General features: G+C 41.6%; 1 protein-coding gene across 7 annotated transcripts in view; it reads left to right on the forward strand.

Annotated features, from left to right (window-relative positions):
* Positions 1–26300, forward strand: part of OSBPL5 (oxysterol binding protein like 5) — a 174996-nt gene that overhangs the window by 142039 nt on the left and 6657 nt on the right. For all 7 annotated transcript variants that reach the window (XM_083838999.1, XM_083838996.1, XM_083838994.1 and 4 more), the window contains 10 exons: positions 5424–5595; positions 10754–10973; positions 13982–14166; positions 15585–15666; positions 16281–16379; positions 17414–17510; positions 18474–18572; positions 19856–19953; positions 21954–22043; positions 24866–25002. In XM_083838999.1, coding sequence (XP_083695125.1) covers positions 5424–5595; positions 10754–10973; positions 13982–14166; positions 15585–15666; positions 16281–16379; positions 17414–17510; positions 18474–18572; positions 19856–19953; positions 21954–22043; positions 24866–25002 — 1279 coding nt within the window. The remainder of the gene's footprint in view (positions 1–5423; positions 5596–10753; positions 10974–13981; positions 14167–15584; positions 15667–16280; positions 16380–17413; positions 17511–18473; positions 18573–19855; positions 19954–21953; positions 22044–24865; positions 25003–26300) is intronic.

Here is a 26300-nt window from a genome sequence, read left to right on the forward strand (position 1 = left end):
CCTGGTGTGGATGGAGCTGTGCCTGGCTTGCACTGTCATTGTTTCTTTGGTTTTTGCTAGGCACTTGGCCCTTCCCTCAAAACAGGTGCTCTGATCTGGGGAGTAAATTATATTACTGAAATAAGGGCCATACACAGAAGCAATGAACCAAGAGGAAGACTGCAATTTAAAATTATCTTCACAATGAAATACACCACTGGATCCTGGCAGTGCTGGAAAAAAATAGAAGTTGTCTCTTTAGCTTTGTGTCTGCCCTTCATATTCCTTAGACATTTCATGGCAGTTTACAATCCAGACATTTGCAAGCTGACTTTGAATAGCTTGCTGCATATGTTGCACCTGCAGCTAATTGAGGGATCACATCCCTGCATTTTGACAGCCCAAGTGTAAAAAATCATACAGGCGGGGCACCCAAGTGGTACCACAAAATAAGAAGCAGTCAGCTGAAAACAGTGACCTTAATGTTCACTGACTAACCCAAATCTAAGTCTTCCTCATCGTTCGTGATTTGTGTGCACTTGAGCAAGAATTCATCGTTTCCAGGTGGCAGTCTACTTTAGGCTGATTTTGAAAATCATCTATCTTGCAGGTGTGAGGCATGAGGCCAAAAGCTGGATGACTTTAATAATTCAAGAAGAATAATATTCCCTTAGTGATGCCTGTCTGGAGAAATGTATGGTTACTAGGTGTGAGGCTTTTGAAGTCTTAATTGGCAAGAGATTAATCCCAGCTGTTCTGTAACTATAAGAATGAAATGGAGAAAAAAGTTTAGTCCTGGACTGAGATTTCATGTGCCATGATATGAATCCATCTTGAGCATGCTCACGTTACTGGTGAGTGCTGAGAGAACATTGGGTGGCTTCCGCTGCTGAAAAGTGTGGCAGATAGACTTGACACATCAAATTATGAGTTGTTCTAGGTGAAATGATGGTAACTGTAAGGAATTCCAAAACTGAACAGCTTTATGTTTCCAATACTGTCTGTTGTTGTTTTGTTTTGTTTTGTTTTGTTTCTGTGGGATATTGTTGTAATTTAAGATCTACTTGAAGACTGGGACATACTCAAGTTATTCCTTGAAGGAATTCCTTGAACCAAGCCTGGTTTAGTAGCATAAGCAACCTTTGGATGTTTGGATTGTTTTTCTTTTTTTCCAAGGTGGAGAAGTGGTTTTTGTCACTTGGTTTTAGTAGTTCCTTTTGTCCAGGAAAAAAAAGAGTTGGTGCAAGCACGTGCTTGCTCCTATTCAGCCTTGCAGCCTCCTGGTTTCCGCGTGGTGCCAGCAGTACCCTGCAGACGCGGGAAGCGTCCCCCAAGGAGCAGCAGTGATTCCCTTCTGCACAGCTATACTGCAGGAACCATCTCAAAGGACTGCAGGGTGCTTTTCCAGTCTGTTGAGCCAAAAGGCCTGGCGAGAGCATACAGAAGGTTTCAAAACATATGTGGGATGTATGTTAGGCTTTGTTTTTGAGAAGTCAAGGCAACACACATCGTTTATTAGTTGTTTTATTTTTCCGAAACCTTTCAAGAAGGAAGGAACTTTGGAACCCAGCTGTGTTTAGGAGATTTTCCAAAGAGTTTCCTTCTTGAAATTGTCACTGATGACAGTCATCATTTTACTATAAACACATACGTCAGAGAAAAAAAGTTAAAGGCCTACGCAGGGGAGACACTTCCGTTTTATCTTTTTTTTCTTTTTTTTCAGTGAGCACAGCTAAGTGATGTGCAGGTGTGTTCCTCTGACATCCCACTTTCCTAGGACATCTGCCACATGCCAAATGCATCACTATGTGCATTTGTGGTCGTCATTAGCTGAAGTGGTGTAGGGGAAGAGATATTCAAACTAATGGTCAATGCAAGGCGAGAGGCTGCTCCAGAAAAGAACGGGAACCCAAGCTAGTGCCAGTGCTCTGGTAGGACAACCGCTTGTGGTACTTCAGGAACAGCTGTGTCCAAGAGGCTCACTCATTCCCCATCACTCCTGGAGGGAGACAAGAGTGGCTGGGCAGACAAAGTGCTAAATACAAAGAAAGGGTCAAACTCAGGGATGATGTTTGAAGGAGAGTACTTAGTTTTTAGCTCCTAGGCAAAAGGAGGTAATGCAGATGTTAAGGCAACATAATCTTTGCAGAAATTGTTCAAAAGTGTCATTGCAGTGGATAGAGTAATATATCATCTGATATAAAACATGCTTAAAAGCCAATGGGGAGATTCTGCTCTAGGCTGCCAGTATGCTCTTGGGTTTTCCTTCAGAATTTAAATATACGCTTGTTTGAAGCCATAATCTATAGAAGATTACAGCTGATAATCGATCACAGTGTTTTACATTACAGTTTTTAAAACCTCAAATGTTCTAAAAGACTACCACTGTAATTCCTTTGCAGCTCTATTTTGGTTCCTTCATATGCATTATATCAGGCTGCCATTCATCTCTGAAGGAACCCACATTTTGCATCCTTCTCTGATCTAATTATCTTGCATACAAAAAAAATGACTTGAGTCAACCACTCAGAATTAGAAAATATAAGAATTAAGGTATGCATGAAGCCTTCATGCAGGCTGCCATGACTATAGATGACAGCCTTTAATTATGTGACCACATACTTTATTCTCCTGCAATTCCTGAGGGAGTAAACTCGTCATGTAAGCAATTAAGTAATCTGAGTGCTAGAATTTTCATATAATTTTCACAATAAAGATGAATATTACTCAATAGCAAAATCACTCAAATGTAAAAACATTTCATTTAGGCCTGTAGCAATGAAACGGGTTTATCTTGTGCACAATCCCTGAAATTTACAGGGTATCATTTTATGGTGTTATGCTGCAATTAACACCCTGTTGACTTGCAGAGAACATAACCTTTTTATTTTCAGAGGAAATCGTATATTTTATGTCTGTTTTTTGTGGCACGTATTTAGTTGGACTCACAGCACCACCTGATGGCTGAAGGTCTGTTTCTTAGCTTGGGCATCCCTTGAATTCGCTTTCTGTAAGAAGTGAATACACGGGAAAACACTGATGCCATTTCTGATGTTCTGTGGGGCAGAAGTAATGCTGACTGCTAGTGCACAGCAGGTTCCTATAGTGGCAGCTTTGTGTCTCCGCCTTAAAATATTAAAATAAATGTTGATATTATTATTTTTTAATTTAAGCTCTTTGAATTAGTTTTCCAAAATGATTCCAGTTACTCATAACCACTTCCTGGAATTTATCTCAAACCTAAACATGGGACGTAGCAATTGCTTCTGGCAGTGTGGTGGAAACTGAGGCCTTGGCCAAGCCCATAAGCACATGTTGGTACCAGCAGATACCCCTGGCAGTGCTGGTGTGGGGGCAGAAGAGGTGCCGGTGGGATCAGGCTGGCCTGCTGTGCCTCCGGCCCCGGAGAGAGGGAGCTGCAGGGGCACAGGGTGGAAAATGTCTGGGTCCTGGCCTGAGGGAGACTTGGGGGTGACCCTTGTCATCCTTGTTAGAAAGCGCAGATGTAGGCAGCGCGTTGTCGTGGCCGTTGAAAGAGAACATCTTGTGTGCAGAGTGCCGCAGAGAGCTGAGGATCTGACCTCTGTTACTGCTCCAAAGTGCTCGTGCTGCTGCAAATCAAGCTACCTATCACAGCACCTACTTCTCCAAGCCCATTGAATATAAAAATATCTTGACATTTGCAGTATTTCCAAATGTCAAACGGTGCAGTCCTCACTATCTATGGACAGGAAAGGAGAAGAAAAGAAAAACAAGGAGAGAGGAAAGTCAAAGAAGATGAGCACTAGTAGTGTACTCCCTTTTATAGAATAGCCTGAAACAGATCTTGATGGGGTAGTGGGAGCAGGGATGTGCAGGGGAGAGTGGATTTTTGCTCAGCGCAGCCATTAACTCTAATGGGTTAGCCATGCAAATCCTCCACATGGTGAGAAGGGAATAAATCTCTGCATGTAAAGCCTTAATGCAAGAATTTTCGTTAAATACAAAATAGCGTGAAATCAATTCCAACAGCCTTCAACCTTCCTAATCTTTTATTAACCATTATGTGTGGCATTATTAAACCATAAGCTGATGCAGAAGGAATTTCTGGGTTGAAATTGGAATAAATGACTGGTCTCTGCGGTGTTCGTGGCTAAGTGTTGAAGTGGAATTCTGCAACTTCTGTTGTTTTTTCTCTCTCTTACTGGTTGCAGCTTTGTACCAAAGTAAGCACTGAAAGCCACTCACATTTATAAACACTTCTTTATGTGAATATGATCTGGATTTTCTTAAACTCTCATTGATATTCTTATAGAGCCAGATTTTGGTCATATCGAAGTCAATGGGAGTGCTGCCGAAGAGAACAGCTGGATCCCAGTGAGGATGCTAAGATGCTAAGAGTGTGATAGGACCGAATGTAATGTCAGCATTTCCCAAATGGGACCTAGGAGTGGATGTGGTCCAGGAGGAACCTGTTTGTAGCACTTGCCATTGACTGAAAATCCCTTTGTTTTCTTCCCTGCCTCTCAAGCACGCTTATAAATATTGCAAAATGTATTCTGAGGAGTGTAATGAAGAGCTCTGTTTTACATGCTAGAAATTAGAGGATAACTCCCTTGATACCTCAGTTCTTGAATGTTCAGCCAATTTGCAGGTGTCCTGGCCTCATTAAAGACTCTGAACTACAGAAGCAGGCTGTTTTCAGGTGCTTCCAAGAATACAGAGGCTCCAGCATTGTGATGGTTAGCCTTTAATGCTATCACACAGCTTTGTGGATCATTGCAAGAAGAGCCAAGGCTCTTTTTTGAGTTCCTTTGCTTTTCATTAGCTGCCTGCCTGTGGGTCTTGTGCAGACCTTAAGATTATCCAGTGAGGCTGTGCACAGGAACCGTGGTTTCTCTCCATTTTGTGCCATGCTTATAGTTTCTTGTATTTGCAAAGTAGGCCCTTCAGGTACAGATTTTTTAGAGCAAGATAAGAAAAACTCATGCTCCACCCTGATTACCTGAGGGATTTGGTGTAGGGAATGGAGAAAGGTAAAAGTAATACAGAGAGAGTGGGCAAAATAAACAGCCCGCCAAGCAATTCCCTCTACTCTTAATCATTCTGGCAGTATTGATCCTCCTGGCTCTTGTTTGGAGTGATTGCTGTTGGAACACTACACCCCACGTGCAACCCGCAAGCTGGCTTCTAGTTCAGCGATCCCATACCAGCGACAAGAAGGGGGAGTTGGGGTGAGCTGAGTTACCCATGCAGATGTATCACTCGTGCAGCCACTAAAATAAACTATTTCTGGCAAAATAATCGAGGGGTTAATGTATATGAAAAATAAAACATAAGTAATTGTACACAGTGACTTCCCGAGTTATAACGGGCTTGCTTGCAGGTAATAAGCTTCTGAGAAGCAATGCATGAGTTGTCTTATTTCCTTTCCTGTCCTTAAATAATGCCCCTTGTTTTCACAGGCCGATGCTGGCTGGATGCTCTGGAACTTGCCCTGCGTTGCTCCAGCCTCTTCCGGCTCAGTGCCTCCAAGCAGGGAAAGGATGGAGAAATGAACTGCTCGAGTGATTCAGCGCATGCGGGGCTCAACAACCTCTTGCACTCAAGTCCTCTCTCGGACCAGGAGTTCTTCCAGTAAGATGCAGCTCTCGCTTCTTAGAGCACAGAGAGGGAGGTGTTGCATGGCTCGTACTTGGGCATCCTTTTAACTTTAGGGTAATCTAGCCAGAGTCCATAAAGGAGACCTATTTGAAAAATAGCCCATATGTTCTTCTGCTGCATCCATTACTAACCTATGGCTTTGGAGAATATGGAATCTGTTGTCAGCTAGTGCTTGGGCACACAAATTGGAAGGAACCTCACCTGTGTTCATGTACACAATAAACAATTTTCTTCTATTCCCTTCCTGAACCAAAACACTCTCTGAAGATGTTGGCATGAATAATGGCTTGCTTGAGTAAAGACTGCAGAGTCTAGCCACTGGAGTAGACCTGTGGATAGGCAAACACAATCACTTACAGTGTCTGTCTGTCGGCTAGCACATATGGCTCGGAGTCTGATCTGTTTTTTAATGTGTTCTCTTTGCTAATAATACTGTGTCATAGTCAGCAGAGTGCACACACTGCTTCCTTAGTTTTATAATTACTTTCTCTCTCTACAGGGGTTTTGAGTGGTTTCCAATTTCCTCCTTGATGCATCAGATAAATTTTTACATAAGGGAAAAAAGTCCCCATAGCCTTCTTTCTATTCATATTCCTAGTAATACTGCAGCATTTTGGAACTACTCACATCAAAGCTCTATAAGCATAAAAAATAAACAGGCTTTATCTGTGGCTTATAGCTAAATAGGCAACCTCAAAAATCCCTCTGATATAGACACTTGGCCCTTGGAGTGGGATCTAGAAGAAGTCGTGTCTACTTCTAGTTCTGCTGATAGGAATGTGACTTTCAGGGCTCACGGCAATGCACCATTGGTCAGACAGTTTTTAGGGTAGCAGTTCTTGCAGTCTGCATGGATGATGCCTAGCACAGTGGGACCTCACGTTTGGGTTGTTTTCTTTGGCTCTCTTACAAGTATAACAACAGTAGGAATCTGAGTCCTCTGCAGAGTGTGGATGTGTCTCCTGTCCCTTGGGACCAAAGTTGGATGGCAGCAACTTTGGTCTGCCTTTTGCTCTGAAAAGCTCTGGTATTCCCAGTGTGCATTCTCCAGTCCTGCTGTTTGTTTTTTAGCTCGGATTTGAAGAAGAACTTTACTGAAGAGTGATGGAGAAGAGAAGGAAATCTGATGTGTTACTAGGGTGTGTACGTTGCTCTAGTACTTGAGCAAATTCTTCTGTTGTTGTTGGGCTTCTTCTGTAATACTTTACTTCCTTTCTTCCAAAGAGAGTCTCTTAGGACTGGGCTCACTGTGACAATGAATCTGGGAATGCACTGGACTTGTTCTTTAGCTAATGGATGTGTGTGTAGAAATCTAATACTAAAATGGAGCTTGTGACACTGAGAACATTCAGGCAGACCCGTTGCTACTGAAAATGGAAAGTGTAGAAGATAGATTTAAAAATGTATTTAAAGTATTTCTTCTCTAACATATGATACATAACACTTAAATGATGTCTCTGCTTCACTGCTTAGTTGTTCAGCATTAAATGCTTTTTTGAATGGGGCTCAGTAATAGTACGCGTGGCAGAGTTTTCAGCAGGGCAGAGTACCCACAACTGGAACCAGATTTTTCTGACAAGCTCAGAGTTTTGTTGAATCTGGTTCAAGCTGGGGGTTCAGCATCTGGACAATTCACTCTCCTTTCTGAGTTCTACCACAGGTTTTAATGTGTAGCCAGACTTTCCCCAGTGCTTACAACTCAGGGGAGTTTGATGGTTGTGGGAGAGGGGAATGACTTTCTGTTGTCCCTGGAGTAGTAAAGCACATTTAAACAAGGGAGAATATAAAACCAAAACTGTGTAAGTGCTGAGCAAAGGGTTTTTGGTTTGTCACTGACAGTGGCTTCCTCACAGGGATTCAATCATTCTAATTAAATGCCTTCCCTACAGGGAGTCATACCAATTAAATTGGCACGCTGTTGTTAGGGGGCCAGTTAATTACATTTAACTCTATCTTCAAATTAGCCAAGCTACTCTGTCAAGAAAAGAAAAAGAAAAAGAAAGGGAGATGATGGATATTACAGGGAGAACAAAACCCAAGGGAGTTGGCAAAGGCAAATCTTCCCTTGAGCCAAAGTTGCATTTGTCTGCTGGCTGCTTTGCTCCCTTCCTGCTGGGAGAGAAGTCAAGATTATACAGTGATTTTGAAATCTATGTCTTTAGTAGCATATAAAAATTGAGAGGGAGAGAACTGTGCAAGTGTGCTTCTGAATCAAAAGCTAAAGTACTCTGCAAATCTGTGATTTTTAGACAAGAGGGCTTTAGGGCACTAGGCACTCCTGATATGAAGCTTTATTTCTTGTTGCTTCCATGTCCAGCAACCCCAGGAATCTGGCTTGCTTCCTGGTTTGACAAGAGCCAAAGTTTTTTGGTTTTCTTTGCCCTTTGTAGAAGAGCAGTATCAAACCCAAAGAAGTCATGGTCACTGACATTTCCAGGAACTCCCTAGAGAGTAAAGCACTGGTACAAGACAGATCCGATATGCTGAAACAGTAAGTTAGCCATGAAAAGTTGCAACTTACTCATGTTCATGAGTAAATGGAAATCTGCTGTTGACGTTTAGTCATTCCCTTCCTAGCTTTTCAAGCCTGGTCCAAATCCCATTGGAAGACTCTGGGAAGTCTTTACATTGGTTTTAGTTCAAGCTCATGGATTGTTTTTTCTTTTTAGCATATTCTACATATTTACTGATGATTCTGTTTGGAGGAATGGAAGAGACAGGCTCCTTCAACATCTTCAACGTCTCAAATTTGTAACTCAGAATAAGGAGCATCTGTTTTCTTTTTGATTCCCCAGATCAGCTCCTCTGCTCTGGATGTGTTAAGTCTTGCTTTGTTTGTGGCTGGTGGGTAATCGTGCACAGTCAAGTGGGATTTCCTATCAGTTAGTTCCCCTTTGGAGTAAACTTAGAGTAAAAATGACTAAGACAGTCAATTGCACCTATGAAACTTCAAATATCTTGCAAGTGTGAGGGAGGTGAAACTTTAAAACTCCTGTTCTTCTTACAAATGTGAAATAGAAACATGCTATTTCTCAGCTGTGAACTGTAAGTCTTAGAATGAACTTTTCTTTGAAATGTGTATAACCCATAGAGAAAACCCTTCACTAGGTGAGAAAGCATAGCAACCACGTACAAACACTCACATATTTAACTGATCATTGAAAAATGAAGAAATAAATTAGATCTTTGAACAGTCAGCAAGTAATACATGCCCTACCATCCAGGAAGTATCTGTGCTGAGGAGTCATAGGATAATTGCTCTTGACAGCTCTCTTCTCACCTTTTTTCTCCTTTATTGCCTTAAACTCATGCATATGCTATCCAATAGCATATGCAAATACAATATCCAGTGTATTTGGTTATCAGTCTTTACACTTGGTGGTCGCTATTTAAAACAAAGAAATGAGATCCTGTCACTAGAACAATGGAGATATGTAATGTCTAATAGCAAGTTATTAGGACTGGAGTGTATGTGTCATTGACTCCAATTTATGACTGTAGGTTTATTTTACAGTGAAACTGAAAACTGAAAACCCTGTAGTTTATATATATACACATACACACACACAGACATATATGCATACATACATACATACGCAAGTGGAGTTAAAAGAAAGATTTTGTAAAGGCACAAAAAGCTGTACATGACAGTTTCAAAAGAGCTCAGCCTGCTGGGCTTCTCTGGAAACTGAGCTGTGATTACCACAATGTGGCTTGCTTTGCGTGGTAAAAATCAGGAGCTTATTTAAGTGCATATTTGGAAGTTGAGATCTTCTGAAAAGCTGATGCCAGTTCTCTGTTCTTACTCCTTTCTGGTTTGATTTTTTTAAAGTCTGGCTCTAACTACTAATGCCTATTCGTCTTAAAACTAAGAAACAAAAACCAGGGAGCAGGGAACGAGGGATGGTAACTTCCAGCATTAATCTATAGCCAAAACTGGAATATGCCCAGAATGACCTGAGAAAAGCTCTGACACAGAGAAATTTAAAGCTTGACAAAGCACTCTCATGCACTGAGAAGAGCAAACTTGCTTTGAGAGGGAGGTGGACTAAACCAACAAAACTCTTCCAGATCTGGGGCCCAGTTAGATTCTCTAAACTCCTTGTAAATGCTGGAAATCTTTTCTTATTTTTCCAGCCAGGAGCAACTTAGCATGAGGACTTGGGTAAGAATTTTTCAGAGGAAGATGTGAGCAGCAACTGAGAGCTGGACTAAGCTATGAAAGAGGTGACGTGTGCAAAGACGTATGAATAGGGAAAGCTGAATCCCATGGTAAATTCCCCTTGAAGAAACAGACATTTAGTGAATACTTCTCAGGGCTGACCTCTGCCCCATCTAATCATATTTGTTACCTGTTGTACAACCTGCATTTGCTTTTTCAAATGAAGGTGCTACCAGCTACTTGAGAAAAAATTTTTGGCTTTCCCCTGATTCTGTAAAGTCTGGATTGCTGAATATGCAATTTACTACTACTCCTATGCTTTTTTATGCTGCTATAGTCTGGGTGTTCTTGTTATGTGTTGTCATCCAGTGCATGCTTTGAACTGAGTTCTTACATTATTTGGGGACAGTACATTCCCCACGTTAGTTTGTGTGTGTATTTTTGTGAAAATCCTTGCTTCTATTGATATTTAAATTTTCCTTTTCTAATGTAGGGCTGACTTAAGACCGCCATCTGTTGAAATAAAGTAGCAGTAATACTGAAAAGGGAATGTATTGCGTAACTTCATATTTTTCCCATATTCTACATTCCTCTGATTTGTTTCTGTAAAGGGAAAAATCTCTCCTGATCACACTTCTGTAATAGCAGTGTACAGTTCTTAGTGGGTGCTCTGTATCCCTTTGGTGTGTGGGCTCCCATCTGGAGCCAGTGGAAATTCTGTGTAAGGGTGAGTAAGTAGAGCTTGATGGCAGATTTTGCAAAGTGACATTTGGAGGAGAGAATTTTGGTTGAAAATATCTTGCTGTTTCTGTGATGAAAACCTGCTATTCAGGAAATCAATGTCTTGGGCTCTCCTGGGCTGCAAACCCTATTTTGAGTCCTTGGGGGTGCTTTTACCTTATCCAAAAGGCCTGAAGTAATCTACATCTGTAAATCAAATTGAAGTGAGCAATGAACTGTGTGTTTCAGTTTGAATGAATCAACCCTGGAGAACCACCACCACTTGGAAAATGATGCTTTTTCGGACAAGTCTGAGAGAGACAACGTGGAAGAGTCGGAGAATGAAACGCATGAGAACAGCCGGAAGACAAATGAAAGCGAAAGCGATCAGTCAGAAATCCATGGAGAGGTTTCTCCAGGAAGGAAAGGGACGACTTATGTTGAACAGATCTATGAGGAATTTGGGGAGGTAATGGGAAAAAAGCAAAAGCACATAAAAACATTTTAATCACTGCCTGTTCCTGTTGAAATGTCTCTGTTCATAGTATTTGTCATCCAGCCTTTTAGATGCATGGCAGCTAAGAATCAGCTTTGTGGGTTCCAGTGTTTTACAGACAGACAGAGCAATGTACAGCTTTCTGCTAAATTATGTTGAATTATCATGTGTTCTAATAATTATGCATTATGAACAGCAGCTCTGCTACTTTGCTTTGGCATGTGTCCAGCATCAGCGATTGCTTTAACCAGTTATTGCAGTAAAGAGCTGCATAGCATTGGCACAGGGCTTTGTGGAGCCAGCAGGAGGGGGAATTATTATTCTGGGCATGTGTCCTGGTCAATTAAGATGCTCAGTCCTTGCATGATACAAAATATGATCCTTTCCTTTTTTCATTATGCATGGAACATCCTTTCTGTGTGTCCTAATGGAGCATTTGAGCCACTTGATTCCTTAAGGGCCATTTCTTGTAGAAAAGCTATTTCTCATGTCACTTAACAGCAGAAGGATGCATTTCTGTTCCGTGTAAGAGCCTTTGTTAGCTGGATGTCACTGTGACACCTCTGAATAAGGCAGCTGCAGAGCAACTGGGGGCACCCACTGTTGGGTGAGAGTCAGTCTGGGTAAGCAGCAGAGAAGCGCTGTACTCCTGCACCGGGAGGGCTCAGAACACTCCCTTGCTTATTGCTTTCAAAGAGGAAGCTGAAGTCTTGTTGATGCTTCAAAGAAAATCACTTTGCTGGAAAGATGTTTCTTAACTGCATGCGTTTGCTGGGATTTCAGATGTCAGGGTGAGATGCAAGGCCCTGCTGTAAAAATTGTGCTTAGAAACAGAACTGTTGTCTACAGGCATCCAAAAAAATGAAAAAAAAATCCTTTTGTACATCTCTGCCCTCAAATCCCACCCAGACACATAGCAAATGGTGACTGGGTTCAAACAGGGAACTTTGAATACAGTGGAGGAACCAAACAACGTTTGGCAACACCAAAACAAAGGCAAGCCTAATTTCTCTTAGCTCTTTATTCTGAAATGACCTTTTGCCACTTGAAAACTTGTCCTAGAAAGAGTAGTAGAGCAGATGGATACTTTGGTGTTCAATCAAACCTAAAAGGCAGCAGTGGTGTCTGTGTGAATGAAAGAAGACTCTGCAGTTTTCCATAAAAATAAAAACAGTGCAGTACAAATCAAAAAGGAAGGACTACATTTCCACAGAAGAGAGTGATACTGGATAATGTAAAATAAAGCTAGGGTGTTTGTTCAGGCGGAGTAACTCCAGTGAGCTTTCAAAAGGAGTTCCCGTGCAGCCTTGACCATTAGGGGTTTTACTAGATTTCTGTTGTTTGCTACAAGGTGGGACTGTTGTCCCCTGAGACATACAGATGAGATTGGCTGTTAATTCTTATTCCAATGGTAACAGTAACATAAAGAAAAGTAAATTGTAGACAGTGATGTAGTTTGCTATAAGCTGCGGGCTCAGATGGATCAAGGTAAACACATGCCAGTTAATAACATTAACTGGCTTCTTAAACTGAAATTGCCTCTGTCCCTCTGTATACAGTTCAGATTTGCAGATCACAGATGCAAACCATCACTGTTAAATTTGCTTTGAAAGCACATTTGAAATGTGTGCGCATACGTATGTGCATCTGTATGCATTAAAAAGGCATGTGCTTGTGCATCTGTGTGGATGCCTTGCCCTGTTTGCAGTAGGAACATGGAGGCAGAGGCAGGTGTCAGAAGGACTTTGATACTGCAAAAGTGAGCCTAGAATGTAAAAAAGACACCTCCTCAGTAGGTAAACTGGTAACAAAAGTGACGAAACTTATTTTAAATATATTTTAGTTATAGCTAGCTTAAAAAAGGAGTATTGAGGGTGAGGTATTTGATGGGAATGCAAACAGAAACGACCTGAAATTACTCTCACACCCCTGCCTGTCCTTTTTCATCCCTCTTCATCCATCCCTTGTGCAGTTACTCATTCTGAGTAACACCTTGTACAGCAATTTCAACATGGCATTAATTTATATTGCCAGTACATGCACACTTGAAACATATTGTAACCCCTAGAGGACGCTGTGGTATTACATTCTTAAAATGATTTCCACTTCTTGGAGATTCGAGCTGTGTATTGCATCAGACTGTCACAAGAATGGTACAGGGAAAAGCAATGAAATGAAAAGAGCTGTGGTGTTCCTCAGTCTGAAATTCTCCCCAGCCTACAAGCCTACAGGCCTACTCACAAGTTGTGCATGATGAGTAAAAGGGCTGATTAGGACCCAAAAAGGTGGTGCTGAGGATGCTCAGGTGGTAAAAATGAGTGTTTAGTGATATATACCATCTGCAAAGCCTGTTGGGGTATGCTACGTGTCCTCTCCTGAACCAGAATGCATTCCAGAAATGGAGCTGAATGGAACTGTGCCCTTCTTCTGATAAAAATCTCTTGCCTAAAACCAATAGGAAGCCTAATTATAAGTATTCTCTTTCATTGTTAAATTCTGATGCCTACAATGGGTGTTAGACAAAAGTCTAGAGAACCAACATCTACATTAAAACAACATTCATGTTTCAAAATTTCATTTTCTTTCTCCAGTGGATTGGAAGGGCCCATTCCACCATATTATACCTCATGTATTTCCATTGAACATGGAGGAGCTACACAGTTACAGATGAAACCACAATGTATTGCCTGGATTTTTTTTTTTTTTTTTTTTTACTGTTACTGTGCTTCTGCTGCAAAGGGCGCTACACAGCGCTGGGGGAGCTGTAGTCTGTGCACACAATCTGGCAGTGGGCCCTTTGCAGTGCCTTAACTATCAGTTTGTCCTGTTTTGAACTTGAAGGACTGCTTCAGTTCTTTGTTGATTACTCATTTATCTCCTAATATTTTCTATGTGTGTACTAGTAAATCTTACAGTCTCTCACTTGCTGAGGATGGGCCTGAGAGGAGTTTCTTGTATGCTTCTTGTATTTCCGGTTGTAGACAGGTGAATCGTCTCAAACAGAAACCGTCTCTGAGGAGAACAAGAGCCTGATGTGGATCCTGCTGAAGCAGCTGCGACCCGGCATGGACCTGTCACGGGTGGTGCTGCCCACCTTCATCCTGGAACCACGCTCATTCCTGAACAAGCTCTCTGATTACTACTATCATGCCGACCTGCTCTCCCAGTAAGCAGCATACAGAGCATGCCTGACATGGGCACGTCTCTTACTAGTGTGAAAAAGTGTTAAAGCATGACCCTGGTGCTGGCTGAGGTGTGCTCAGAAGGCTCCCAAATAACACTCAGGTCACTGGGATTCAATGTAAATCAATCCAGGCTCCAGCTGCAGGGACCTTTTCAGATGAACTGCTGCCCCTGAAGGGCAAGGAAGCAGGGAAAACAATTAAGCTCCAGACAAAGCTGCCTTTGCACACACATGTCCTTTCCAGCACAGGCTGGAACTGATGGGGATTTGGCTCATTCCTTTGAGCAGCTCAGAACAGAGTTGTGCCACCTTCTGGTGTACTTATGTACAAAGGAGTATAGGACAGAGAACAAACAGTGGAATCAGCAAGCTCTTCTGTCCCAAAAGCAGCATAATTATTTTGGATGATTATTTAAAAACACCTTTTAACACAGTTGAGCGGAGAGACCTGCAGGGAGCACCACAGTAGAAAATAGAAAATGTTCTGCTTGCAAATAGGACCATCTTTCTCAATGAGATATGTTTGGTGTATTTTAAAACCAGTGTGTGCATTATTCAAATATCAGCACTAGTTACTCAAGTTTATTCTGCTGCCTCTGGATAATTTTAGAGTCGTGGTATTTTCAAGTTTAGTTTGTGGTATGTTTGAAATCTGAAGTTAAAGAAATGGTTCTCCTCAGTTCTCCTCAGTGCTGAGGAGTGAAAAAAGCTTTAAGGGGTTTGAAGTTCTTCTTTAATAAGCCTCTTTGTGATGTGGTTGCTGCTTCTAAATGGATTTTGCAAGAACTTAAGCAAGTGGATTTTCAAATCTGACTAAATGGTTGGAAATGCCAGGAACTCTATGTTTACTTCCCACATCATCTTTGAGCGGAGGAAGGTTGGATGAGACAGCCCTGAGAAGCCCCTTCCAACCTAAATTATTCTATGAAATCTCAAAGGACTGAAAAAGGCCATGCAGCACGGCAGCTTTAAAGATCTTTTAAGGAATGTGAAAACAAAGAAAAGGAAAGAAAAATAGAATTGTTTTTGATTTTGGTGGGATTAATATTGTCATTTTTACTACTTACACTGTACTATTAGCAGTAACTAGTGTCAGTCCCACATTAACATACTTGGAGGTATATCCAATCAAACCTTATGCACTCCAGAGACTTTATTAGGCTTTTTGCAGGAATTAGGTCACTTTTTAAGCATTTATGTGTGTGTTTTACAATGTACATTACTAAAAAACAGTCACTGCTGGCAGACAGCTTTTTCACTGGCAGCAGTACAGAAATTACATCCCTTTAGTACTGGGGAAGTACTGTTAAAATTAAGATCATTGTACTGGTATAAAATGAATATGATGTGTAAACAGTATAAAGAGCATGTGAGAAAACATTTTATGTTCTCTTCTGCAGGGCTGTTCTTGAAGATGATCCATACAGTCGAATTAAGCAGGTTTTGAGGTGGTATCTGTCCGGCTTCTACAAGAAGCCAAAGGTGAGAGAATGCTTGTGGTTGGGGTTCTAATGGACATTGGAAACTTCTGCTGTGGTTGTGTATTTCTTTACTGCCTTTCCTTTAACAGTTTACCTCTTCTGTTGTTCAGAATATTGTGACAATTATTTACAAAACCGAAGTTGTATTTGGTTTGGGAGTGAATATCGGGTGCCAAATAGTGTTGGTTAACCTAAGAGCTTTTGCACTGGACATTTAGAAGACAAAAGTTGTTATCAATAATTATTAAGTCCTTGGATGCAGAGGTTTTACCTCGCTGAAAGCAGGTCTCTTCTTTAGCTTTTCAGTATCTTAGTGTCATGTTTCCACAGAAGTGTGTACCTGCTGCATATAGTAACAGAAATAATAAAGTATGACCATCTTGTACAGCTTTGATTGGGCAGTATCAGAGATGAAGCTGGCTGAATTGCAGATGAATCCATGGTTTGGGTGAAGAGATTAGAGCAGGAGGATATACGTAACCAGTTCTTGGGCTTTGATTCTTGTAGTTGACTTGATCTAACATAAGGAAGAAAATTACTACATTGTTTTGTGGCTGTGTCTGTAAACTTGACTTGCAGATTTGTAGCAGGTTTTGGTTGCTTTCTTTTTTTCAGGGAATAAAAAAGCCATACAACCCTATTCTTGGAGAGACATTTCGCTGCTGTTGGTTTCACCCTCAGACGAACAGTCACACTTTTTACATAGCAGAACAGGTAAGTCACATTATTTGGATGTTCAAGTGCTGCAAGCAGCAGCCCGTTTACACCTCCCTGCATAGGAACATGCTCCTTATGTCACCCTGTGAGAGTAACTTGAAGTTTTGTTTAAACATCAGAGTGGGACATGGAAAAAACTAGCTGCTGATCTTTTTTCTCTTTAGATTTACCAAAATTACCTTGAGCTTTGGCAGGTGTCCCATATATAACATTAATCTCTTCAGTGAAGACCTTTGCCACAGAAACCTGCTTTCCTGGTTTTTTTTGTTGGTTTTTTTTTTTGTTTGTTTGTTTGTTTTTTAAGAGAATGTTGTGGTTTGTGTTGCCTCTGTCAAAAGGGGCATAAAATAGATGATCAAATCCTGCCTTCCTTTATTTCTAAACATTCCATAATGATCTTAATCAAAGTAAATTGAAGGTCTATTTCCATATCTTTGGGGATAAGTGACAGGCAGAGCTCACAAGCAAACCAGCCTGACAAAATTTAGTTTGTGATTTACAGTTAATAAAGGAATCTGAGGACCGCATGGACTTTGGTACAGGGTCTCCTTGTTTCCCATACATTGGTTTTTTTTCCACATTTAAGCAAAGAATGTATTTTAAAAAAATTTTCTTTTGTTTTACTTTATTTCAGCAACTACATCCATTTTATGGAGGTTATTCAGATGCTGCCCAAAAGTTCAACAGGGTCATTTATTGTGTTAAAGATCCGGCATGTGTACATGTAACCATAAAATGATCTTAAGTGCACAGATGCACAAATGCACAAGGAAAAGAAAATGTGGCCTGTTATAGAAGGGTTTTACAGGAACTCTGTCTCTAATATATAACGTTGCCTTCTTTAACATTGAGATTAATGGTATGAATGGGGCTTAGAGGACTCTGTTCAGTTTTGTGGCCTCTGTTTTGCACCTTCCAGATGGCCTGTGCACAACCTCGTAAGGATGCTGTTTCATCCTTCATGCTGCTTAACTTGTAAAGGCTGCTGTAAATGTCTGTATGTTTTTTTTGTTTGTTTGTTTTTTCTCTAGGTCTCTCATCATCCACCAGTGTCAGCTTTTCACGTCAGCAATAGGAAGGATGGATTTTGCATTACTGGAAGCATTCTTGCTAGGTCCAAGTTTTATGGTAAGACATTAAGTCTAGGCACCTTCCATTGTGAAATCGTTTTTGTTTTTCAGTCACTCCTCAGTGTGCTCAGGGTTAAGAACAAAAAATGCTTAGAGCATCTACCACCGGGATGCCTTAATCCCTTGTTTGGGCTCTCCTGGGTTTTCCCCATTTTCACCATTTCAGTGGGAGATCACACTAATGTTTGCTTAAAATTAATAATAATCAGAAATCTTGAGCCCTTTAAAAACCTGGTTTTCAGAAGGTGAAGGTTTATGAGGATGTGTGGACAATTAGTTGTCAAGATATTTTCCATATGCTCACAGATGAGGCATTTTATAGCTATCTGATTATCCAGATGACTTCTGCAACAGTCTCCGTATAAATGTAACTGCTTGATTTATTTAGCTCACAGATTTGTAAGAGTTGAAACCTAGAGCTTCAAAGTGGCTTCAGATCTTTTAACCTTGATGTCCTCCAGAAGGACAGCAGAACGACAGGCTCTGAAACAGTGTTGCTGTTTAAAATTCTTTTTCTGTTTAGTCAGACACCTCTTAAGTACTGTCTTCTTGTAGCTGTATCTGTTGAAACACTTGTCATTTCTGTCTTTCTGGCAAATTAATTTGTTATTTGGGATCCTACACAATTAGAGAAATTGTGAGAACAGAAACGCCTGGAAAAGCTCTAAAGCATTGGAACTGCTTTCATTAGTGCATCCCACTAATGGCTTACTTAATCTACTGCCCTTTCTGCAACAGGGGCCGAATGCCAGAGCAAATGAAAGTCATGCAGCAGAGTTTATTAGAACTGCTTGCCTTCAGCGGTAATGATTTGCCAGGTCCTGAATTATTGCTGTTTCATATCTCTTCTTTCATTAGTGTCCTACATTTAAACGTAAATGTTTTTCTAAAGTAGGATAAGATGAGTGACCATGCATAATGAGCATTTTAATATACATGTATTTGTTCCTTTAAATTTCAGGTAACTCACTTTCTGCATTGTTGGATGGGAAGGCAAAGCTTATGTTTCTAAACAGGGGGGAAGATTATATCATTACTATGCCATATGCCCACTGTAAAGGTAAGATGTGACTGTTCGCATAGGAAGCAAGCAGAAAGAATAATGTAGTAATAATTTAATCTTACTGACTTAACTTTGCACTGGCTCTTCTTTCCACTCAAACACCTCAAACTGCAGGGACTGGCATTTCCAGGAAGCATCTGTTCTGTATGTCAGTCATAGGAGTCAGTAGACGAGCAGTAATACTAACTGAAGTATTTTTGCTTTGTTTGTACAGAGCTGAGGACAGAATTAGGCCCATGCTAAGTTAGTTCTAGCACTACATAGAAACTAAAAATACTCCATATATGCACTGCAGGTAGAATGAAGATGGAAAAAGTAAGAGTTCATGAGCTTCTGAGGATGTAAAGTTCTTCTAATGACAAAAATTGTTTAATATGTTTTCTGACTTTTTAAGAATAAAGGATGAAAAATTCCTGACTTGACTTCTGATTTCTTTGTTAATGAAACTGTGATATTCCTCAGTGTACCAGCTGCTTCCATGAGGCTGGTGCTTGCTGTTGTGTGTGGGTACAATATTGGCACAGCTCTGTTGATCTGGGTATGCACTGAAGCCCCTGGGATGGCTGCCAGTTGATTCACTGCAGTAACTGCATTTCTCCTTAGAAAGCTAAGCCTTGGTGGCATTGGAACCAAAGTAATAAAATCACTCCTGCAACAGTTTGATCCCATTTTGCTTTTTGCATATTTTTCATTTTGGCACATTGACCGATAAGTTAATCTTTATGGGAGGTCTAGCTACCTGAACCAGTAACTTCTGTAAATCATACTCTCTGTGAACTTTTCCTGTGTGTAAATCTTTCTGTTGTTGAGTCGTTTTTTTCTGCAAATGACCTTTCCAGAAAACGGTAAGCATGTGTAAAAAGGAGCTCCCTACACAACTGCTAGTCCCCCAGATTCTGCTGAATCCTATTACAGCTCCTCTCTGCCCCATCCACCCTGTGAGAGGCAGCTAGGTCTGTTCAAGCACTAGCATAAATGAAATTACTGTGCACAACCCTTTTCAATTTGTGCTGTCTCAATTTCAGCTTGCTTCATATGTTCTATCAGTACCCATGAGTCAAGCTGTTGCTCAGCTGGTGTAGTATATGAGCAATACAGACTCAGGACGATTCTTCATGCTTAGAGTAAACACACATGTCCTGGAAACTTTGGTTTCCATCTTCTCAAAATGTTAAGCCAAGTACCAGATTTCACAGCATATCAGTGGGACTAATTTGAGTTCAGAAAAAAGCACTTCAACTAGGGCCTCTCTTAGTTCTCTTGTTTTTTTCCCCTTTCAGGAATTTTATATGGTACCATGACAATGGAGCTTGGAGGGAAAGTTACCATTGACTGTGAGAAAACAAACCACAGGGCAGAACTGGAATTCAAGCTAAAGGTAAGAGACATCATGCTTCCCTTTTGAGTGGATCGCAGGCTTGCCCCTGTACACCAGACAAGACATGGGCATATACACCACGTTATTTCTGTACCCCCACCCTGGGGTGGCCTAACTCCAGAGGAGGCGTCATCCCACAGTCAGTCTTGCCTGGTGCAATTTGACGGAACCCAACTCCTAAGCCTGAGTTACACACAGCTTGTTCACTGCCAGCTGGCTGTTGGCCAGACTCTCTTCTGAAATTCTGGCAATGACAATGTGGCTTCTGTTTCAGAAGGTAACATTATTTTTGCTTGCAAAGTACAATGAGGTGTGCAGAGTACTTCAAGACAAGTCGTGATGTGAATCTTCAAGGTTGCTCTCAAGTTAACTGTCACATACATACCCATACCTAGCAGGTGTTAAAATGAACTGAACCTTGTGTTTCTTAAGGCTACAGGACCTTGCCTCAATGGTAGGTTAACAGCCCATTTTCGGCCATCTGATTTGGAGTGGCTATCATGCTCAAGACCTGCACTGTCATTGCCTTGTACTGACTTGTTCACATAGCAGTTTTCTCCCATAGAAAACCTTGGTAATGCAAACTTAAGGTGTGCAGATAAAACAGAGATGTCTTTAGACATTCCTTCAGCCATGTTAAAACTTGGGAGAGAAAATTATGACCTGTATCTTTTCCTGGACAGCTAACTTGCTTTTTAAGGAGCATCCATTCCTCTTCTGTTCCAAAAAATTCTTGCCTGTGCATAAAATGAAACATGGCAAACTGAGAGCCTGGAGGATTTTATAGTTGCAGCATTAGCTGACATAAATGTGAGAAATTATGGGACGTAGGGGAGTCTTTTGCAGATCACATTTTTCTGAAAGCAATAAATTTTTTCTGTCTTTATTTGCCTTTACAAAGTAAACTGTTTCCCCATGTCCTTGTCTTTACAGCCTGTACTTCCCATAGTTCCCATACAGTACTGAGGCTGATGGAGTATTTAGTCAGTGTCATCTCAAATCTACAAGCAACTTCAGCACTTAAAATGCAAACCATTATTTTCTGGATTGAAAATAAGATGCTTAGTGCAGACATAATGCAGAGAGGTCCCCGTATCTTAATTACATGCTCTGCTTCGAGTATTTATTATCCACCATTTTCAGTAGAATTGTGAGCAGTTGAACGTAAACCCCATAGTTTTGGTATTAACTTGGATATTTACCCATACTCTACTGGATTATGTACATTGGTTCTTGAAATGCTTGTAATTTCTTTTTCCGTGGTGTTTGCCATAGATTTGATTGTATTTTGTTATTAAAAAAATAATAATTCATTTTCACAACATTATTGAAAGCAGCAGCTAAAATGTCTGAAGAAATATTGTGTGGTAGGAATTGGAAGAACTAGTCACACGATCGCTGTTTCCTGTGTTTGGCAGGCAGAAGGTGAGGGGAATTTTCCATTGTTCTGAGAATCTTTTCCTTGACTCTGGAAATACCCTTTTTTCTTTTTTTGTTCGCTGCTGACAATAGCTTCTTCACACTGGAGACTTTACACAGATGCAGCCATAAGCAGTGCCACACTGCTGTTGCTGTCCCATAAGCAGGAAAAGTCACCAACTACATTACTGCTGCTGCCTTTCTTTGGACAAGGCTGCAAGTAAAATGGTGCAAACTGTAATGCAATTGTGGGTGATGGGAAAAACTCGCCTGTGTTCATTTATCCTGATAACTAGTTAACAATAAACTAATCTGCAATGAAAGTGGGGCCTTGCACTGCTGAATATTAAAGTACCAGAAGGCTTACTTCTCTTCTGCAGCTCCTACAGTGCTTTCAGTTTTGCAAACAAAAGGACAAAAGGAGAAGTGTGCAATGCTAGATAGTCAAAATCCATGTTAGAATTCATTCTTCTTTTCCCCAGGTTGCACTTTTCCTTCCACCCTGCTGCACCACTGTCTTTGGCTCCCTTCCAGTTCTCACTAGGCTGATCATATTTTCTATTTCTTTTCTCCCCTGACAGCCCTTCTTCGGAGGCAGCACAAGCATTAATCAAATCTCTGGGAAGATTAAATCAGGAGAAGAAGTGTTAGCAAGTCTCGATGGACACTGGGTAACTTACGATAATAGAAGTTGCTGACAGTTTAAGTGTAGGGGCAGCGGGGTGTGTGGGAGGATTGGCAGCCCTTGGCAGGCTCCCTGCCTTGGAGCAGAGGTGGTGGAGGGCCAGCGCATCCTGCCTCCTTGCGTCATCCCCGAGTGCGCGGGCATGTTAGAGCTTTCCAGGGCACACCTCTCAAGGTCACGTATGCTTCCACAGTCCCATCCACCTGCAGTGCGGGTAACACTTGCACTTCCAGAGCCTGAGCCAAAGCTGGAACCAGTGAGGAGCATTTCCATTGAAACCAGTGGCTCTGTATTTAGGGTTCCAGGCTTAGGACAGGCCCCGATGGCAGTCAACAAGAGAAGGCAGATTGTTAGCCTTAGAGTGATTGTGAAAATCATGAGGCTTCTTTCTGCCTTGCGTTCAGGTCTTCTCTAGCAACAACAGTGCCAGGGAAGGGCATGGGGTTTTAAGTTTGTTATTTTCACAGCAAATCTTTATGGTAGAAGACTCTTATTCCTCTGCTGATAAGGTGAAGGACAAAGACACAGATCCTGTGAGGTTCTGTCTGTATGGACAGCTCAAAACACAGACCAGCCAGCACCTTTGCATGCTTAACCTCTGTAAGTGCATCACTCAAAGGCATCTTTAAGCCGGAGTCCAGCAGGAATAAAGTTGCACGGTGAAGGATGCAGACTAGAGCTTTAGTTGGGAACTCCTGGTAGCTGAGGCAAAAGTGGTGAAACCTTGCTTTGAACTGGATTCTTATGTATTTATCTCAGCTACATTTATATGTCCGTATTTTCATTACAGTTGACCTGTGGTCCCTTTTCAGTCCTTAGAAATTGTTGCTTCTGAGATGAGATTTGTCTCACCCTGAAGTAAGTATTGAAAGCAGGTCAGGTGAAACGTGCCTGGATAAAGCCTTTTTTACAGAGGTCCTAACCACAGTGTAGCCTTTGGTCGAGCGGTCTTAGAGAATCACAGCTGGACACCTTCCCCCAGGCAATCTCTCTTTTTACATAAAAAGCTAATGACCACTTTGAAATCAGGGAGTTTTGCCCATTCTGGATGTGCACAAGGACATTTGCTTCCTGTGCTTGGGTAGCTTTTCCATTCTGAGCTACCTTTCCTGTCAGATGAGCTCTGGCAACTGTGAGTTGTGCTGGATTGTGGAGCGCATTGTCTGTGGTGGGTCCTGCGAACGCCATCCGCAAGAGCGTGTAATCGAGCAGCTCCCCTGGGGTGCTGAGCCACAGGGCTGCATGCTGCTCAGCTTCCAGCCTTCTATGTTTGGGTTTTATCAGCATGAAAATAATTTATTCCTCCCTTGGTCTTTGTGCTGGTTGTTTGTGGTGCACAAAATTAGAATGATGTATGAAAGAAGTTAAATGGCTTTGAATGGGTGGCTCCATAAGCCACTGTTTGGAGTTGCATGCTGTGAATAAGAGTAGCTGCTGTGCAGCAGTAGGGACATTGTTTGTTCTCCTCCCTCCCCGCTGAGAGTATTGGCCTGCTTTCCTGAGCTCTGAAGGCTTTTTTCCAGCACTGTCTGGTTTCCTGACAGAGACCCCCACAGCTTAAAAGCTAATTCTTTGCCCGAGAACCTGAAACCCACCTGAATAAAGTCAAAGCTGCAGCTGAGGGCTTGTATGTGTCTGTTAAGATGCACATAGCGAAGTTTGATAATGCCTGCCTCCTCCCATCCATAGCTGGGGGGCTTTTGGGGACCTGAGATCTGTCCTGGAATTGGCACCTCAGGAAATGGCAGAGGAAATCACAGAATCACAGAATGATATGATCCCTCTCCCTGAGGTAGAGTTCAAGGAGGGTCAAGAGACCCTTGGAATTGAATGAGTTTCACAGCTGAAGACATGGACAGTGGGATTTTGAAAAACAGACATGCATCAGGGACCGTGGCAGGGGAAGAAATGCAGCAGCTGGGATGCAAGGAAATGAGGTGGTGATGGGCTAAGCAAATAGCTGTGACCTAACTAAGATTTGCACGACACTCCTACCATGTCCAGGCAGCTGAATGGCACCAATGCACACACTGTTCAGCAGCTGTAGTCGTCTGATTCTTTCCACTTGCAGTCACTGTCGTGCTGTTCACTATATGCTCTGCAACCTACTCAGTCTGGCTCCATGGCATTGCTGTGTCTGTGAGCAAGGCTGGAAAGAGGCTTAGTAAAGCAGGGACACAGCACGATTGTCTGGCCAGCCTCAGATCAGAGAAGTGCTGTTTAATAGTTGGTTGCCAAGTGTATTGGCAAGGAATAAGGATGAAAGACTTTTGGCATTTTTGTGAAGTGCTAAATGAAATTCAGCAGCAATAATAGAATAAGCTGACTAAGCTGAAAAAATAATGTGAAAGAGAGCTCAGCTTTAGCTTTCCTTCCTAGAAAGGATGGTATTTCAGTAGGCTCAGCATGAGATTTCAGAAGTGAGGAAGAGAAGAAAGACTGGAAAAGGAGCTAGGGGTCTTGTTTACGTATCCTGGGTGGTACCTGGAAGGAGTATTGGGGAAAGGAGAATGTATTAGGGCTTTTATAGGTACCCTTGTCTGGGCACTAGCCTGACAAAAGGAACCTGATATCTTTGTAGTCCTTCTCTGATTAATTCAGCCAGTGTTTTAGGGAATGTCTCTCCTCAATCACTTTAGAAACTTTCAGGAAATGACAAGTGAGATTTAATGGACGAGAGGAGGAAAAAAGCCCTCTAACCAAGCCCTATCCTGACCATCATCCGGATTCAGCTTCCGTTTGTCAGGATTATTTTCTGCCTTGTGTTTCTGATTGTCCTTAACCATTTCACTGTGTTTTTCTTCTCAGGATGGGGAAGTACATATAAATGAGTTGAAAAATGGAAATGTAGAAGTGTTCTGGAACCCAACTAGTGAAGTACGAAGGCAGAGACTGAAGCGCCATATTGTGTTATTTGAGGAGCAGACGGACTTTGAGTCAGAAAGGTAAGGAGCTCTGGAAATGTCTCACTCCTTCTTCCTCCACTGGAACTGAGCAAGGACTGTGAAGGCTCAGCACGATTCTGGAAAGGCCTTGCCTGCGTGTATTACCATCCATTTACCTGTTCTGTTCCACTCTATTAACTTTGGAATATTTCTGTGAAGTATAGCTCTGAAATAACCAGGAAGCTGGGCCAAGAAATGATGGAGGCTAAAATAATAAATATCTGATATATATATATATAAATAAATTATTATATAAATAAAAATAATAAATATCTGCTAAAATAACAACTCTCCCTGGAGTCCAGAGAACATGAATAGGGTCTCTTAAAACTGCTGGAACATTCTGTGGAAGGGCAAGATGTCAATGTGAGGTCAGATATCTTGTTAAGAAAGGTTGTTTCAACCACAGGCTCTTAAACTAGTTGGAGGAATCATGTGGAAAGTCCTGGCATGAGCAGAGCAGTGCTTTGAACCACATAACAGAATTTTATGAGAACGCAATTAAAGAGATGTTTAACTGTGCCTCATAATCTCAGCTGAGATCTCAAATAAAGTCTGCACCAGAATTTTTAGGGTAATCTACATTACCTGAGAGTACAGTCTTGGCACTTCACTTAGGAAATGGAAGGACTGACTACCTGACGCAGGGGGTTGCAGAGCATTCCAGAGCTAGTTCTTGAGCAAGAACACCTTGAGCAACAACATCATGTGGCACTTCTTTCAAACCATCTACTTCTGCATCTCACCAACACGGTTAGCCAAAAACAGCTAATATCCCAAGGCAGCACATGCAGTTTGCTGCCTTCCTCTGCAGTAGATTGGCCACCTGCCTGTGGACATCTGATTTCTGTGTTGCATCACATCACACTAAGAAGATTCCCCTTTTTGTGGTAGAGAAGGGAAATGAATGAAAATAAACCCCCATGAGCATTTAGCTTCATCTGGACAGCAGTGGCAATAAAGTCTGTGTTTGTAACTTACACTGGTGCAATTGCCATTGTTGCAGAAGAGACCGGAGCATGTTTTTCTATTAAACTTCTGAAGAAGATTCTTTTAAAAGAGAAGAGAAACCTTAGTATTGGAGACAAAGAATCTCCATTTCTCTGTTTACCAGGGTACAGCCAGAGCTGACTCCCTTGCTACAGCAGAAATTAACGGTGAAATTAATAATCCAGGGAAAGGAGGCAGAAGGGAAAATTTTGAAGATCCCTAACAGACATTCCACTGAGCTCCTTATTTTGCTGGCATTTCTGTGAATAAATTACCATCTAATTGAGGCTATGTTCTGCCTGAATTGC

This window comes from Anser anser, assembly GCF_964211835.1.
Source record: "Anser anser genome assembly, chromosome: 5".
Classification (NCBI taxonomy): domain Eukaryota; kingdom Metazoa; phylum Chordata; class Aves; order Anseriformes; family Anatidae; genus Anser; species Anser anser.